The sequence below is a fragment of the Delphinapterus leucas genome, chromosome 6, assembly GCF_059928025.1.
Source record: "Delphinapterus leucas isolate spDelLeu-1000000601 "Yukka" chromosome 6, BTC_Dleu_Yukka2, whole genome shotgun sequence".
Taxonomy (NCBI): domain Eukaryota; kingdom Metazoa; phylum Chordata; class Mammalia; order Artiodactyla; family Monodontidae; genus Delphinapterus; species Delphinapterus leucas.
In genome coordinates this window covers 57,241,700-57,258,001 of record NC_143134.1, presented here as the reverse complement: position 1 = coordinate 57,258,001, position 16,302 = coordinate 57,241,700, and the positions used below count along the sequence as shown (strand labels likewise).

General features: G+C 42.9%; 1 protein-coding gene across 8 annotated transcripts in view; it reads left to right on the top strand.

Moving 5' to 3' along the window:
• ADAMTSL1 (ADAMTS like 1) overlaps positions 1-16,302 on the top strand; it is a 472,773-nt gene that overhangs the window by 372,447 nt on the left and 84,024 nt on the right. For all 8 annotated transcript variants that reach the window (XR_016393555.1, XM_089913199.1, XM_089913195.1 and 5 more), the window contains 2 exons: positions 1,724-1,903; positions 5,681-5,815. Coding sequence is in view for 7 of the 8 variants with exons in the window: in XM_089913199.1 (XP_089769325.1) it covers positions 1,724-1,903; positions 5,681-5,815 (315 nt within the window). In the remaining variant the exon portion in view is untranslated. The remainder of the gene's footprint in view (positions 1-1,723; positions 1,904-5,680; positions 5,816-16,302) is intronic.

Here is a 16,302-nt window from a genome sequence, read left to right as displayed (position 1 = left end):
TTCAACAGTAGGCTGCCCATGAAGGGTAAGGCTGCATTTGCCCCAAGGGCAAAATCCATCCCCAGCTCAGGGAAAGCACAGGACTAAAGCTCTGGCTCTGACTGTTCCTGGCTTTGACCCTATTTACCTGGATCTGACATTCTAAACCTGCCCTGGATACATGTCCAAGAGTTTTATGAGCAAACGTTGTGAGCTGAGTCAGCAGGCTAGACAGTGCAAGGGATGGAGCTTTCTACTCCCTGGAGACCTGTGAATTAATGCCACACACTTTCTGTCTCTCAGCTCACTCAGAGCTTGGCCTCCTATGCAGACCATCTCAGAAGGCTTGTCCTAAACTGGGGCCTGCTTACCAGCATGTGACCCACAGGGAAACTTCCTCAGGAATTAAAGCCATTCTTTTGTCTTAGTCTACTCAGGCTGCTATAACAAAATGCCATACATTGGGTGGCTTAAACAGCAGAAGTTTATTTCTCATGGTTCTGGAGGCTGGCAATTCCAAGATCAAGGTGCCAGCCCATTCAGTTCCTGACCAGGACTCTCTTCCTGGCTTGCAGACAGCTATCTCTTGCTGTGTCCTCACAGCAAGATGAAGAGAGAGAAAGAGAAGGTCTCTTCTTACAAGGGCACTAATCCCATCACAAGAGCCACCCCCCTCATCACAATCTCACCTAAACCTAACAATCTCCAAAGGCCTCACCTCCTAACACCATCACACTGATGGTAGTTAGGACTTCAACGTATGAATTTACAAAGGACACAAACATTTAGTCCATAACACTCCTAGAGGATAGAGCCTGACTTCCAAAGACAGGAACCCCATCCCAATTCAGATGTGCATACTCTCCCCAGCTCTCTCTCACAACAATAACTTAGATTGAGGAGAGAGCAGAACACTTTCTTTTTCTGTGGTGATACTGATAGTTCAATCTTTTCTTGTTCTAAGAAAATACTTAGGCTTCAAAAAATACAGGCTTGTTTTCTACACGGAGTGTCAACTCTGGTAAGGATCTAGCAGCTTTCATTTGTCTGGTTCATGAATATATCCACATGTTGTAGCTTTTAACTTTCTACTGAGATATAATATTTATACAGAAAAGTGCTCATATCATAAAGGTCCCAAGCCCACCAAACCAGCCCCCAAGTCAAAAAACAGAGGATTACTAGCAACCAAGCTCCCTGTCCCCACTCCCAGTCACAACCCCTCCCAGTCCATCCCAGTCTCAGAGGAACCCCCCACTCTGACTGCTGACAACAGAGTACTGATGTTACCAATTTTTGTTTTCTACTTTCAGAAACAACATCATACTGTGTACTGTGTGTACGCTTTCACGTCTGGCTTTTCTTATTTAACGTTAGGTTTGTTTCATGTAGTTGTCCGTCATTCGTTTGCACTGGTGTATACATGCGGTTCTGAGGTGTTTTCTCCAAAGAATTTGGGTTCACTCCTTCCACCCTGGCAAGTGCCCTTTTCCCAGCTGCCTCCTTCCTCTTCTTGAACCGGCCTCTCTCTTCCTGCCTCATCAGTGTAAGGTTTAAAAGGCAAAAGATCTCAAGACAGCTGAGAGGTCAGAAGCATTATTTAGTTTGGCTGAAGGGGAGTAGAAGACGCCCAGGCACATGCTTCCTGCAGAGCAGCCCTGGGGCGGTCCCTGGCAAGAGGCCGTAAATGCCTCCAGGGTCACCTGAATGTGTTGGCTGATGAGTTTATTTTTTTTCCTCCTAGGTGTGCCTGAAGCCGAAGTCACTTGGTTCAGGAATAAAAGCAAACTGGGCGCCCCTCACCATCTGCACGAGGGCTCCTTGCTGCTTACAGCCGTGTCCTCCTCGGATCAGGGCCTGTACTCCTGCAGGGCGGCCAATCTGCACGGGGAGCTGACTGAGAACACCCAGCTACTGATCCTAGGTAAACACCTCGAGGCCGGCTGCCCCCTGTGGACCCCACTGGGGGTGACTGTCTAACCCACCCTCTACCTCCTCCTGTCCCTGATCCAATTAAGTGCATAAAGGTAAAATCAATATCCCTTCCCTTCTCCCCACCTTAGGGCCTCCCAGTAGAAAGAACACAGACCTTGGGGCCAAGCAAGCCAAGAAGACGTCATTTAGAACCCTAGCTCTACTGCTGACTCACTGTGTAACCTTGGGCAAGTCACTTAACCTTGCTAAGCCGTAGATGCTAGTCTCCGTGTAGAAACTTATGGAGCAAGATTGCCCATATTTGGGTAGGGGTTGGCAACTAGAGGTAACAGAAGTACAGCAGTCACTCTTAACTCCTTCTATGTTAAGGACTTCTTGGAGAATCAGACGAAAACGATAGATTACCTTGTCGAGAAAAATTCATAAATGCAAAATATTTTGTAAAATTTCAGGAAGTTCATAGTCTAGTCCACCTAAAGTCCACACGTGTACATCCCCTGTCTTTGTCCATTCCGGCTGCTATAGCAAAATAGCCACAGATTGGGTGGCTTATAAGCAACAGAAGATTGTTTCTCACACTTCTAGAGACTGGAAGTTCAGAATCCAGGTGCCCTCATGATTGGACTCTAGTGAAGGCCCTCTATGTGGATGCAGAATAATGGCTTCTTACTGTGCCCTCATATGGCTGAAGGGATGATCCAGCTCTCAGGGGTCTCTGTTATGAGGACACTAGTCCCAACCAGGAGGGCTCCACCTTCATGATCGAATCATCTCCCAAAGTCCCTACCTCCTAATATCATCACCTTGAAGGAGTTAGGATTTCAACGTATGAATTTGGGGGATGCAAACATTCAGACTACAGCACCCCCAAACATAAGGACCTCTGATTAAAGAGTCTAACACAGTTCCTGGCATAAAATAGTTATTTAAAAATAACAACAATTGCTGAGACACCATCAACACTCATTGATGCCCAGGGCTGGACTCAGCCACGTGCAAGCTACAACCCTTTTGTCCCCTGGATTAGGACTCTCTGCTTCTCTTCCCCACAGTCTGGGAATTGGTGGGATAGGATAAAGAAGCTTGTGTTTGTCTTACTTTTTTAAAAAGGCAATTATTAGAGCACGTGTGCTGGCTATCTCAGGAACAGAAAGCCATCATTCTTAGGGGAAAAAAAAAGGAAAATGTGAGAAATATGAATAATTACACACCACGCATACATACACATACATACATTATGGGCTTCCGCGGGGAAAAATAAGTAAACTTTATATTTTCACACCCCAAATTGATGATATACCAAAGCATAGGGTCTACCCCTGCCCACTCAGATTTCAGAGATGCCCACATGGGTTTTCATCTCAACAGTGGCTGCATAAACCTCCAGTTATCTTAGGAAGCCGCAGAAAGTCAGCTCCGTGAAGGATGTGATTTGTTTTGTGTTGGATTTCATCTGGCTGAGCTGCTCGTCTGGAGCCTGGGGCCCAGAGACTCTTGCCCCACACTGAGTTATGGAGCTTACTGTGGGCTTTTCCTCCCTAAAAACCCTTCCTTGTCGCCTCTGCTAACAGAGCTGAAAGCATAGGAGGTGTAGCTGCTACCGTAGCTCCACCAGTGAAGAGTGTACGGTCTGGGAGCCAGATCTGCAGCATTCCAGTGCTAATGCAGTGTGACCGTGAACGTGGAGTTTGAAGAACATGACGTCTTCCCATTTTAATCAAACTGGATGGGAAAAAAAATCGCTAGTTAGATTCTTAATTTTAGGGCTTTCCGCAATCAGAAGTCTTGGTTTATTCATCAAAGTTGTTACTTTCTTTAGGTACTTTATGGACATAGGAGTAGTGTTTCTCTTTTTTTTAATCAGCCCAAAATGTGACTTAATTTTTAAATGAGGGATTTCATGTGTAAAGCTGAGGTTTCATGCCAAGGCCTGTGACTTAACCTGTAATGTGGAGACTTGAAGTGTCATGAGGTGGACTTTCACTCATGAGTTAGTATAACTATTCATTAAGTGGGATGACTGTTCATTAAGTGTTGCCTCGGAGTCCCATGTAGAGCTTTAGGATAAATACAAGCAGTGACCTCTGTCCTTGGGGAATTTACAGTTTCCCTCAGAAGATCAGCTGGACATGCCCTGAAGAAGTAAATTACGACAGAAGCTGTAAGGACACTAGGAGGGTGTGACATTTGGCCCCAAAAGATCGATGGTTTTAAAGATGGGACATAACCTCCCCTTTTGGCTCTTAATAAATAAGCAAAGACTTCTTGAATTTTAATATTCTTGAAGGACTTTTCAATTTCAGTACTCTTGAGGGAACTCCATTTCCCTCAATATTCAATTTCAATATTTTTGAGGGAATATTAAAAAGGATGGGAGGAAAAGAGTCTAGGTTTGAATAAACTGTCATTATCAGTTCCTAAAATGATGGTATATCAGAGTAGAAAGAGACCTTGGAAATGATGAGGTTTTTCATCATTTTATAGATGAAGAAACTAAGGCTTAGAGGGATTAAGTGACCTGCCCAAGTTAGTGAATGAAAGAGCCACAGCACAAATTGAGTTCCTGAATCCAATCACGATGTTTTTACCCTATACCATATAAAGAATTTTTTAAATTATATAGAATATATATAGAATGTCTTTAAAATTTTTAATTTATATATATAAATATATAAACTCATCACCGTTTTCTGTATGTGATGGTCTTTTGCAGTCAAAGGCACAGTAGACAGAAGGCATGTTTCTGAAGTAGACTCAGGCACCACTGTGACTTATTTATTTGCCATCCCTAAAAAGTACTGAACAAGGTAACAAGCACACAGTAGGCCCTCACTGAACACTGTTGAAATGACCATCAATTACAAGGGCAACCCTCCTGCTTCTCTTTCCACTCCAACAAGTGCTCTAGAGTAAAAGGTGGGAGTTGGCCTTGGAGTGTGACGCAGTGCTACGGGAGAGGAAAGAAGAAGGGGAACAGAATTCTGCTTCTTTCCCAGGAGAATCTGGGATCATCCTACCAGTAGCTTCAGCAGGTGCTTGCCTCTTTATTTGTTCAGTGGAAATAATAAGCAAGCCACTATACTTCCCTTTTTGTCACTTTTACCTCTGGTTAACTGTGATTCCTGATGACGTCAGCCCTGACTCCTTATAAGATTTTGAACAATAAATCATCCCTATCCTGCTTCTCTGATCCTACTTGGGCATAAAAATCCAGATCACAAAGCAAATTCCCAGCCTCACAATTGGACCCTTTTCTTCCTAGAAAAAAGCCACTCACAGGATCCTTCGCAATAAGAAATTCCTGTGGTGTATCCCAATCTGTGGGAACAATAACAAAGTACCTCCCTCTAAAGGTTGTTTTAAGAGTTAAAGGAAAAATATTTTAGCAGAGGACTTGGCATCTAGTAAATGCTGAAGAAGCACTGGCTTTTTTAAAGTGCCTTTATAATATAGTTTCATTTAACTATGCGTTTATAGAGTCCCCAGTGGTACTGTGGGATAGAGTGGCATACAGTAAGGAACTCCGGAAATCAACATGCCTGATTCTTATTACCGACCTTACAGTTTCAGGCATCAAATATTATATTTAAAATTCAGACTCACCTTGATGGGAACACCTTCTCTATAGGAAAAATGGTGTTAAAGATAACAATAGTAACGCCTGCCTTATACACAGACACACTTACATGCATGACCGCCTCTCCCTCTCCCCTTAACACAGCCTTTATGCTTTAACCTGCCTGATGCACCATCTGCCTTCTCACAGATCCCCCCCACGTCCCCACGCAGTTGGACGACATCAGGGCCCTGCTCTCAGCCACTGGACCGAACCTTCCTTCGGTGCTGACGTCTCCGCTGGGAACACAGCTGGGCCTGGATCCTGGGAATTCCGCTCTCCTCGGTGAGTCCGGCCCTCTGGAACATTGGGCAGAGATCCAGGGCTGGACAGGATTTATGGGTGGGTGACTACTTGCAGGTGGGAGGGAAGCAGCAGTCGGGGGTGGCCAACAGGAAATCACTAAATTGCCTACAGAATCCAGACTCACCAGTGGAAACTTGGCTGACTTTCCATATGAGGTGACTGAAGTTCTTAGTCTGGACCTGAGCTTGTCCAGAGTCTAATGGGGCTCCTTTCTAAATCCTCTTGGGCCGATGCCACAGTCCAGATTCTCTCATTCAGATTGATGGCGCTGAATTTGGAGAAAGATACAGCAGTGCAGAACAGCTCCTATATCTCTTCACCCCTTGCCAACTGTATCCCAGTACTCCTCCATTACCTCTTCTTACCTAAATTAGAGCTATAATTAGCCTTCAAGGAGAAAACTGCAATATCAGTACCTCCTAAAAGCCAGGCCATCTATTTAAACCTCCTTCAGTAGGTGGGGCGTAAAACCAACCCAGAGAGACCCCTCAAGGCAAGTGTTTAAGTAACTCCACCAGGTACAACTTCCCTGGCATCTGTCATCGGTGACCTCCACCAAGTTATTGCCCATGTGGCTGGCACCCTCTTGTAGCAGAGAGTTGTTCAAGGGCATCCGCATCCTGGGCCCCTCACCCCAGAATCGTGGAGATGCCAGAGCAACCTCTACATTCCCAGCATGCCCTCTGGAGATGGTCAAGGTGGAGAAGAAGTCCTCTGCCCTCAAAGGCCTGGGAAAAACAGGCCTACAAAGTGGAGAAAATCTTCATGCTCACTGTTTGTGGCCCCAAATGTTGGTCACGGTAGCTAGAATTATGTGCTTGGCTCAGTGTTGAAATTTCCTCTACTCTTCTCCTCGCCCACGTGCAGAGGACAGGAAGCCAATGGGTTCTCAGTCATACTGGTCATGACTTAACAATACGGCCCCAGGGCTTGGTATCTTTAGGGTTCTAGCACAGAAAGATTACCTTCAGTTTTTGTTAACATCTGAAACTAGCAAAGAATGCATACAGGCCTATGGAAAAAGCTTCTGATTTCTCTGTTTCTGATCTGGGTAAAAATAAAACACAGATACAGTAACGAGTAGCGCTGTTTGTGGTAACAAACTTGGCATTGAGTTTTTGCACGTCACGTTGATCGGAATTCACAGAAGTTTAAACTTCTTTTTTTTGTTTGTTTTGGCATATAAAGGGTAAATTTATTCCAAATTAAACATGTGCATTGTAAACTTTTTATTTTAGGCCCATCACTGTGAGAGATTGTCACAACTTATCGTCCAGTCACTAGCAGGGTGTGCAGCACTTGTTTATTTTCAAGTTCAATGACTCTTGGGTCACTCAGGTGCCATTCAGCATGCTGGAAAAGTCGACCTGCTCATGTTTCCCATGATAGCTTTACTTTCTTTCTCCCTTATTCTGGAATAACATTTTGTCTTATTTTAGCCATGGGCAATAAGAATTTATTGTGCTTTATGCTGCTGCATTCCATTCCTAGTTTATAGTGCTTTGGTACCTTAGACTGGTATTTAAATCTAACAGTTAAGAGACACCTTAATGCCCTAGTTCACATCCAGACCGCTCCACCTGAGTAGACCACGGAGGCAGTATGCATAAAGTCCCTGAATGTAACCGCGTGGGCAAAATGGACTCTAGTGGTGAATGTCAGCGTCTTGCCAACACCATTGAACTAGGAGAGATCCATGTGGAATCGTGGAGATGAATTAGGGAATGGTGTCAAGTATCAGGTCTCTGAGAAGTAGGTCACTGGAGACAGACCAGAGCCTCATTGTTATGCTTTGATGCTGAGCACTGAAGGATGGGGGGTAGGGATTCAAATAGGCACAAAGGAAAGGAAACAGGCCCTCGAGGTGAGGAAGATGCCAGGAGCCCGGAGGAGGTGAAAACGTGTGAGAAATGTGTGAGATGTGCATCAGGTGTCTGTTTAGAAACAGCTGTAAGACCCCGCTGCTTTAAAACGGATGACAGGCAGCTGAGCTGGGATAGAAACTAGGCCTTCACAAGGAGCGAGCCTCAGCCAGAGCTTGTCCACTCAGATGTGACTCCAACCCTTACCGGAAGCATTCTAACAGCCTCCCTCCATCTGGGGCCTCCCTGGCTGGTGATTCATCCTGATCCGTTAGTCCATTTGCTCCCCTTTGGACCAGCTCCCATCCCTGGCTCCTGCTGGTGGCCCTTTCAGACCAGAGTATGCGCTCTGGGTACAAGAAATAAGCCAGAGGCCAGAGAGGAGATTCTGTGGAGGGTTGCTTAGAACTCAGAACGGTAAACAGCATCAAATTGTGGAGGACCTTGATTATTAGGTAAGGGGGTAGCTTTGCTATGTGGGAAATGGGGAGGTATCTTTAGAGGGTTTTTAAGTAGGAGGATGATGTAGTTAAAGTAATATTTGAAAGAATTAATCTGACATTCTATAAGAGTGAGTAATCAATAGTGAGAGAGATTGAATGAAGAAACACTGTGCTGAGGGCAACAGATGTTCTAGATCAGGATGGAAATATATGGCAAAGATATTTGTTAATCACCCCTTCCACAGCCAAGGCACCCCTAATCAATCATGACAGTCAGCCCAGGCTCTGCCTTGAAATTCATTTTTTTTTAACCCTTCTATGTGGCGTGTGTGTGTGTGTGTGTGTGTGTGTGTGTGTGTTTAAAAAATTTTATTGAAATATAGTTGATTTACAGTGTTGTGTTAGTTTCAGGTATACAGCAAAGTGATTCAGTTATACATATATATATATATATATATATAAATATATGTATTTTTCTACATTCTTTTCCATTATAGGTTATTGCAAGATATTGAGTATAGTTCCCTAAAACAACTATACCCCAATAAAAAAATAAATAAAAAATATATATACGCTACTATATAAAAAATAGATAACCAACAAGGAGCTACTGGAATTCATTTTAACATTCCAACCAAGCATGTTGGCGATTGGTATATAGGATGAAAGCCATTTGCCAGCCCCATTGTAGCCAGTAAATGTTGAGATTCATGTGTGTGTATTTCTCCCATCTACAAGGCTACTTGGTTACAACAGATTCAAAGAGCTCCACGGTTCTGTGGCACAGGGACAGTAACTCATGGGCCTTGATTCTCGTGTTTTCATGGGAGGAAGGGGAGAAGGGAGATTTGGGGTTTTTAAAGCCGTATGTCAGCACCAACTCTTCTCCATGAAGGCTGAGTGTTGAGACTCCCAGTAGGTGAGTCTACCCAGAAATGGCTGTTTTAGTTTTCAGACAGTCTAGCATTGTTTTCACTTCAAGCCACTGTTACAGCTTTCAAGAAGGAATGTTGATTGAATGACCCGTGCATGGGCTCATCTGAGCCTCACTTTCCGTAACTGTAAATGAAGACTTGGGACAAGTGAGTCCCTTGCTGCTCTCACACTCTTTGCTATATGACATAGACATAGAAAATGTCCAGTAGAGGCTCGTCCATGCAGAGTTGACCCAGCCTAATTGAATCCCTTGTCCCAGGCAAGGCAGATGCTAATTTTTTTGTCCTTGTTTTCCGGTTGTTCTTTGTGCAGCGAGGCCTAAACTGTGCCATCTGCTCTGGAGGGCAAGGCCAGCGCCCATGCCACCACCTTTGGTGTTCCAAGGCCAAGCAGTACCCTGCAGGGTTCCATTTTCAGAGCAGCAGCATCTCAGGCCTCCCCACAGCACCTAAACCCATTTGCAGCCTTCTGTCAAATATTTCTTTTGGCCACTAAGGCCCAACACGGATATTTCTCACAGCACCATTTATAGGGCATTAGCATTGATATTTTTTGAAAAATAAGTTTTATTGGAGTTTTTATTATAAGAGCAATGTGTCTGCATTGTAGAGCAATTAAAAATAGAAGCAAAAAGAAGAAATGAAAATCATCTATAATTACCTGGCCCAGAGGTAACCAGCACAAATATCTGTTTTCTAGCCATTAATATATACATTATATATTTTTCTAACTAGAATGAAATCATACTCTAAGTACTGCTTGTAACTTTTTTCACTTAATTGTACATAAGACTCATCTTTCCATGTCTCTAGATATTTTTCTACAGTTTTATTTTTGATGCCTGCATTAGTAGGAGGTATCATATCTTATTTAACCAATTCTCTAATGTCGAAAATTTAAATTCATGCAATCTCTTGCTAATATAAAAGCATAGATACTCAATACTCTGTAATGACCTATATGGAAAAGAACCTAAAAAAGAGTGGATATATGTGTATGTAGAACTGATTCACTTGGCTGTACAGCAGAAACTGACACAACATTGTAAATCAACTATACTCCAATAAAAATTAAATTTAGAAAATAAAAACATGAATATTCTTACTCCTCTACCCTTGTGTACATCCCTGTTTACTTAGAATCAATTTCTAGAAGTGAAATTATCGTGTCCAAAATTTCGTATATTTTCGATTTTTGCTGTATGTCGTCAAATTGCCCTCCAAAAAAGTTTTACCCGTGTATGTATCCATCAGCACAAGATGAGAATTCCCATTTCCCACAAAGATTATCAATACTAGGTATGGCCAAGTGTTACTATATTTACCATTTTAATAGGTGAATATACAATAGGATAAAATATAATACAAAAATGGTATCATTTTTTATTTTAATTCCTTCGATTATGATTTTCAGTCATTTTGTTTTTAATGCTTATCAGTCATTTATATTCATTTATGAGTTGCCTGGAAAGGTTCCTTGTTAATTTTTTATAAGTGTTCTATTTTACTGATAAGATACAATACATATTCAGGTATTTTTGCATTTATTTGACATAGAATTGGTTTAATTGAAGTTTAGTTGATTTACAATATTATATTAGTTTCAGGTGTACAACATATTGATTAAATTTTTATAGATGATATTCCATCTAAAATTAGTAAAAACTATATTCTCTGTATGGCTATTTTCTCTGTGCTGTACAGTATATCTCTGTAGCTTATTTGTTTTATACATAGTAGTTTTATGGGGTTTTCTTAACATCTTTATTGGAGTATAATTTCTCTACAGTGGTGTGTTACTTTCTGCTTTATAACAAAGTGAGTCAGCCATACATATACATACATCCCCATATTTCCTCCCTCTTGCATCTACCTCCCTATCCCACCCCGCTAGGTGGTCACAAAGCACCAGGCTGATCTCCTTGTGCTATGTGGCTGCTCCCACTAGCTCTCTATTTTACATTTGGTAGTGTATATATTTCCATGCCACTCTCTCACTTCGTCCCAGCTTCCCCTTCCCCCTCCGCGTGCCCTCAAGTCCATTCTCTACGTCTGCATCTTTATTCCTGTCCTGCACCTAGGTTCATCAGAACCATTTTGTTTTTAGATTCCATATATATGTGTTAGCATACGGTATTTGTTTTTCTCTTTCTGACTTACTTCACTCTGTATGACAGACTCTAGGTCCATCCACCTCACTACAAATAACTCAATTTCGTTTCTGTTTATGGCTGAGTAATATTCCATTGTATATATGTGCCATTCATCTGTCGATGGACACTAAGGTTGCTTCCATGTCCTGGCTATTGTAAATACAGCTGCAGTGAACATTGTGGTACATGACTCTTTTTTTTTTTCTGCGGTACGCGGGCCTCTCACTGCTGTGGCCTCTCCCGCTGCGGAGCAACAGGATCCGGACGCGCAGGCCCAGCGGCCACAGCCCATGGGCCCAGCTGCTCCGCGGCGTGCGGGATCCCCCCGGACCGGGGCACGAGCCCGTGCCCCCTGCATCAGCAGGCGGACCCCCAACCACTGCGCCACCAGGGAAGCCCCATGACTCTTTTTGAATTATGGTTTTCTCAGGGTATATGCCCAGTAGTGGGATTGCTGGGTTGTATAGTAGTTCTGTTTTTAGTTTTTTAAGGAACCTCCATACTGTCTCCATAGTGGCTGTATCAGTTTACATTCCCACCAACAGTGCAAGGGGGTTCCCTTTTCTCCACACCCTCTCCAGCATTTATTGTTTGTAGATTTTTTGATGATGGCCATTCTGACCCATTTGAGGTGATACCTCATTGTAGTTTTGTTTTGTTTTGTTTTGTTTTTTGGGTTTTTTTTTAACGTATTTATTGGACTATAATTGTTTTACACTGTTGTGTCAGTTTCTGCTTTATGACAAAGTGAATCAACTGTACATGTACATATATCCCCATATCTCCTCCCTCTTGCTTCTCCCTCCCACCCTCCCTATCCCACCCCTCCAGGTGGTCACAAAGCACCGAGCTGATCTTCCTGTGCTATGTGGCTGCTTCCCACTAGCTATCTATTTCACATTTGGTAGTGTATATGCGTCCATGCCACTCTCACTTCGCCCCAGCTTCCCCCTCCCTGTCCCGTCCCCTGCCCAAGACCTCAGGTCCATTCTCTATGTCTACGTCTTTATTCCTGCCCTGCCACTAGGTTCATCAGTACTTTTTTTTTTTTAGATTCCATATATATGTGTTAGCATACGGTATTTGTTTTTCTCTTTCTGACTTACTTCACTCCGTATGACAGACTCTAGGTCCATCCACCTCACTACAAATAACTCAATTTCGTTTCTTTTTATGGCTGAGTAATATTCCATTGTATATATGTGCCACATCTTCTTTATCCATTCATCTGTCGATGGGCACTTAGGTTGCTTCCATGTCCTGGCTATTGTAAATAGAGCTGCAGTGAACATTTTGGTACATGACTCTTTTTGAATTATGGTTTTCTCAGGGTATATGCCCAGTAGTGGGATTGCTGGGTCATGTGGTATTTCTATGTTTAGTTTTTTAAGGAACCCCCATACTGTTCTCCATAGTGGCTCTATCAGTTTACCTTCCCACCAACAGTGCAAGAGGGTCCCCTTTTCTCCACACCTTCTTCAGCATTTATTGTTTGTAGAATTTTTGATGATGGCCATTCTGACTGGTGTGAGGTGATACCAAAACTCTGTTGAATAATAGTGGTGAGAGTGGACAACCTTGTCTTGTTCCTGATCTTAGTGGAAATGGTTTCAGTTTTTCACTATTGAGAATGATGTTGGCTGTGGGTTTGTCATATATGGCCTTTATTATGTTGAGGGAAGTTCCCTTTATGCCTACTTCCTGGAGGGTTTTTATCATAAATGGGTGTTGAATTTTGTTGAAAGCTTTTTCTGCATCTATGGAGATGATATATGGTTTTTCTCCTTCAATTTGTTAATATGGTTTATCACATTGATTTGCATATATTGAAGAATCCTTGCCTTCCTGGGTTAAACCCCACTTGATCATGGTGTATGATCCTTTTAATGTGCTGTTGGATTCTGTTTGCTAGTATTCTCCTTTTTCATTTCTAATTCTATTGATTTGAGTCTTCTCCCTTTTTTTCCTGATGAGTCTGGCTAATGGTTTATCAATTTTGTTTATCTTCTTAAAGAACCAGCTTTTAGTTTTATTGATCTTTGCTATGGTTTCCTTCATTTCTTTTTCATTTATTTCTGATCTGATCTTTATGATGTCATTCCTTCTGCTAACTTTGGGGGGTTTTGGTTCTTCTTCCTCTAATTGCTTTAGGTGTAAGGTTAGGTTGTCTATTGGAGATGTTTCTTGTTTCTTGAGGTAGGATTGTATAGCTATAAAGTTCCCTCTTAGAACTGCTTTTGCTGCATCCCATTGGTTTTGGGTTGTCGTGTGTTCATTGTTTTTTGTTTCTATGTATTTTTTGATTTCCTCTTTGATTTCTTCAGTGATCTCTTGGTTATTTAGTAGCATATTGTTTAGCCTCCATGTGTTTGTATTTTTTATAGTTTTGTTCCTGTAATTGATATCTAGTGTCATAGCATTCTGGTCAAAAAGGTATTTGATATGATTTCAGTTTTCTTAAATTTACCAAGGCTTGATCTGTGACCCAAGATATGATCTATCCTGGACAATGTTCCATGAGCACTTGAGAAGAAATGTGTTCTGCTGTTTTGGGATGGAATGCCCTATAAATATCAGTTAAGTCCATCTTGTTTAATGTGTCATTTAAAGCTTGTGTTGTTTCCTTATTTGTTTTCATTTTGGATGATCTGTCCATTAGTGAAAGTGGGGTGTTTGTAGTAATAAAAAAAGAAAGAAAGAAAGAAGAGAGCAACCAAACCAAAAAATAAATCCACCAATGATAACAAGTGCTAAAAACTATACTAAAAGAAAAAAAAAATACAGACAGAACCCTAGGACAAATGGTAAAAGCAAAGCTATACAGACAAAATCACACACAGAAGCATACACATACACACTCACAAAAAGAGAAAAAGGGAAAAATATATATATATATATCGTTGCTCCCAAAGACCACTGCACTGCCTCAATTTGGGATGATTCGTTGTCTGTTTAGGTACTCCAGAGATGCAGGGTGCATCAAGTTGATTGTGGAGACTTAATCTGCTGCTCCTGTGGCTGCTGGGAGAGATTTCCCTTTCTCTTCTTTGTTCGCAGAGCTCCTGGGGTTCAGCTTTGGATTTGGCCCCGCCTCTGCGTGGAGGTCTGTTCGTTGCTCAGACAGGACGGGGTTAAAGAAGCAGCTGTTTCGGGGGCTCTGGCTCACTCAGGCCGGGGGGAGGGAAGGGTACGGGTGCGGGGTGAGGCTGTGGTGGCAGAGGCTGGCATGACGTTGCACCAGCCTGAGGTGCGCCATGTGTTCTCCCAGGGGAGTTGTCCCTGGATCACGGGACCCTGGCAGTGGCGGGCTGCACAGGCTCCCAGGAAGGGGGGTGTGGATAGTGACCTGTGCTTGCACACAGCCTTCTTGGTGGCTGCAGCAGCAGTCTTAGCATCTCATGCCCGTCTCTGGGGTCCGTGCTGTTAGCCAAGGCTTGCGCCCATCTCTGGAGCTCATTTAGGCTGCGCTCTTAATCCCCTCTCCTCATGCACCGGGAAACAAAGAGGGAAGAAAAAGTCTCTTGCCTCCTTCGCAGCTCCAGACCTTTTCCCGGACTCCCTCCCCGCTAGCTGTGGTGCACTAGACCCGTTCAGGCTGTGTTCATGCAGCCAACCCCAGTCCTCTCCCTGGGATCCGACCTCCGAAGCCCAGGCCTCAGCTCTCAGCCCCGCCCGTCCCGGCGGGTGAGCAGACAAGCCTCTCAGGCTGGTGAGTGCTGGTCGGTACCGATCCTCTGTGCGGGAATTTCCCTGCTTTTCCCTCTGTACCCCTGTTGCTGTGCTCTCCTCCATGGCTCGGAAGCTTCCCCGTCTCCACCAGTGAAGGGGCCTCCTAGTGTGTGGAAACCTTTCCTCCTTCACAGCTCCCTCCCCGAGGTGCAGGTCCCATCCCTATTCTTTTGTCTCTGGTTTTCCTTTTTTCTTTTGCCTTACCCAGGTACGTGGGGAGTTTCTTGCCTTTTGGGAAATCTGAGGTCTTCTGCCAGCGTTCAGTAGGTGTTCTGTGGGAGTTGTTCCACGTGTAGATGTATTTCTGATGTATTTGTGGGGAGGAAGGTGATCTCCACTTTTTACTCCTCTGCCATCTTGAAGGTCTCCTGTACATAGTAGTTTGTACCTCTTAATCCCTTACTCCTATCTTGTCCCTCCCCTCTGCCCTCTCCCCAGTGGTCACCACTAGTTTGTTCTTTATATCCGTGAGTCTGTTTCTGTTTTGTTATATTCATTCGTTTGTTTATTTTTTAGATTCTATTTGTAAGTGATAACATACGGTATTTGTCTTTCTCTGTGTAACTCATTTCACTAAGCATAATGCCCTCCAGGTCCATACATGTTGTTGCAAATGGCAAAAATTCATTCTTCTTTGTGGCTGAGTAATATTCCACTGTATAGGTATACAACATCTTCTTTAGCCATTCTTCTGTTGATGGACACTTAGGTTGCTTCCATGTCTTGGCTATTGTAAATAATGCTACTATGAACACTGGGGTGTGACATATGTTCTTTAACAACCTTATTGAGATAACTGACGTACAATAAATGATACATATTTAAAGTCTAAAATTTGATGTTTTGATATATGGATGCACCTATGAAACCATCACCACAATCAACATAGTGAGCATATTCATCATTCCCAAGAGTAACCTTGTGCCCCTCTGTAATTGTTCCTTCACGCCCCTGCCCCATCCCAGGTAACTACTGATCTGCTGTCTGTTTGGATTAGATTGGATTTCTAGAATGTTATAAAAAAGGAATCATACTTTTGGGAGATTTGGCTTCTTTCACTCAGGATAATTATTTGGACATCCACCCCCATTGTACTTGCATCAATAGTACATTTCCTTCTATTTTTGCTTAGTGTCCATTGTATAGATAAACTACAGCTTGTTCAACCACTTATCTATGGAAGGACAGAATGGTCATTTCCCACTTCTGGGTATTGCAGGTGAAGCTGCTATACATATGCACGGGCTAGTCTTTGTATGGACACATGCTTTCATTTCTCTTGATTAAATACTTGATACTAAAGTGGCTGGATCGTATGGTCGGTGTATGTTTAACATTTTAAGA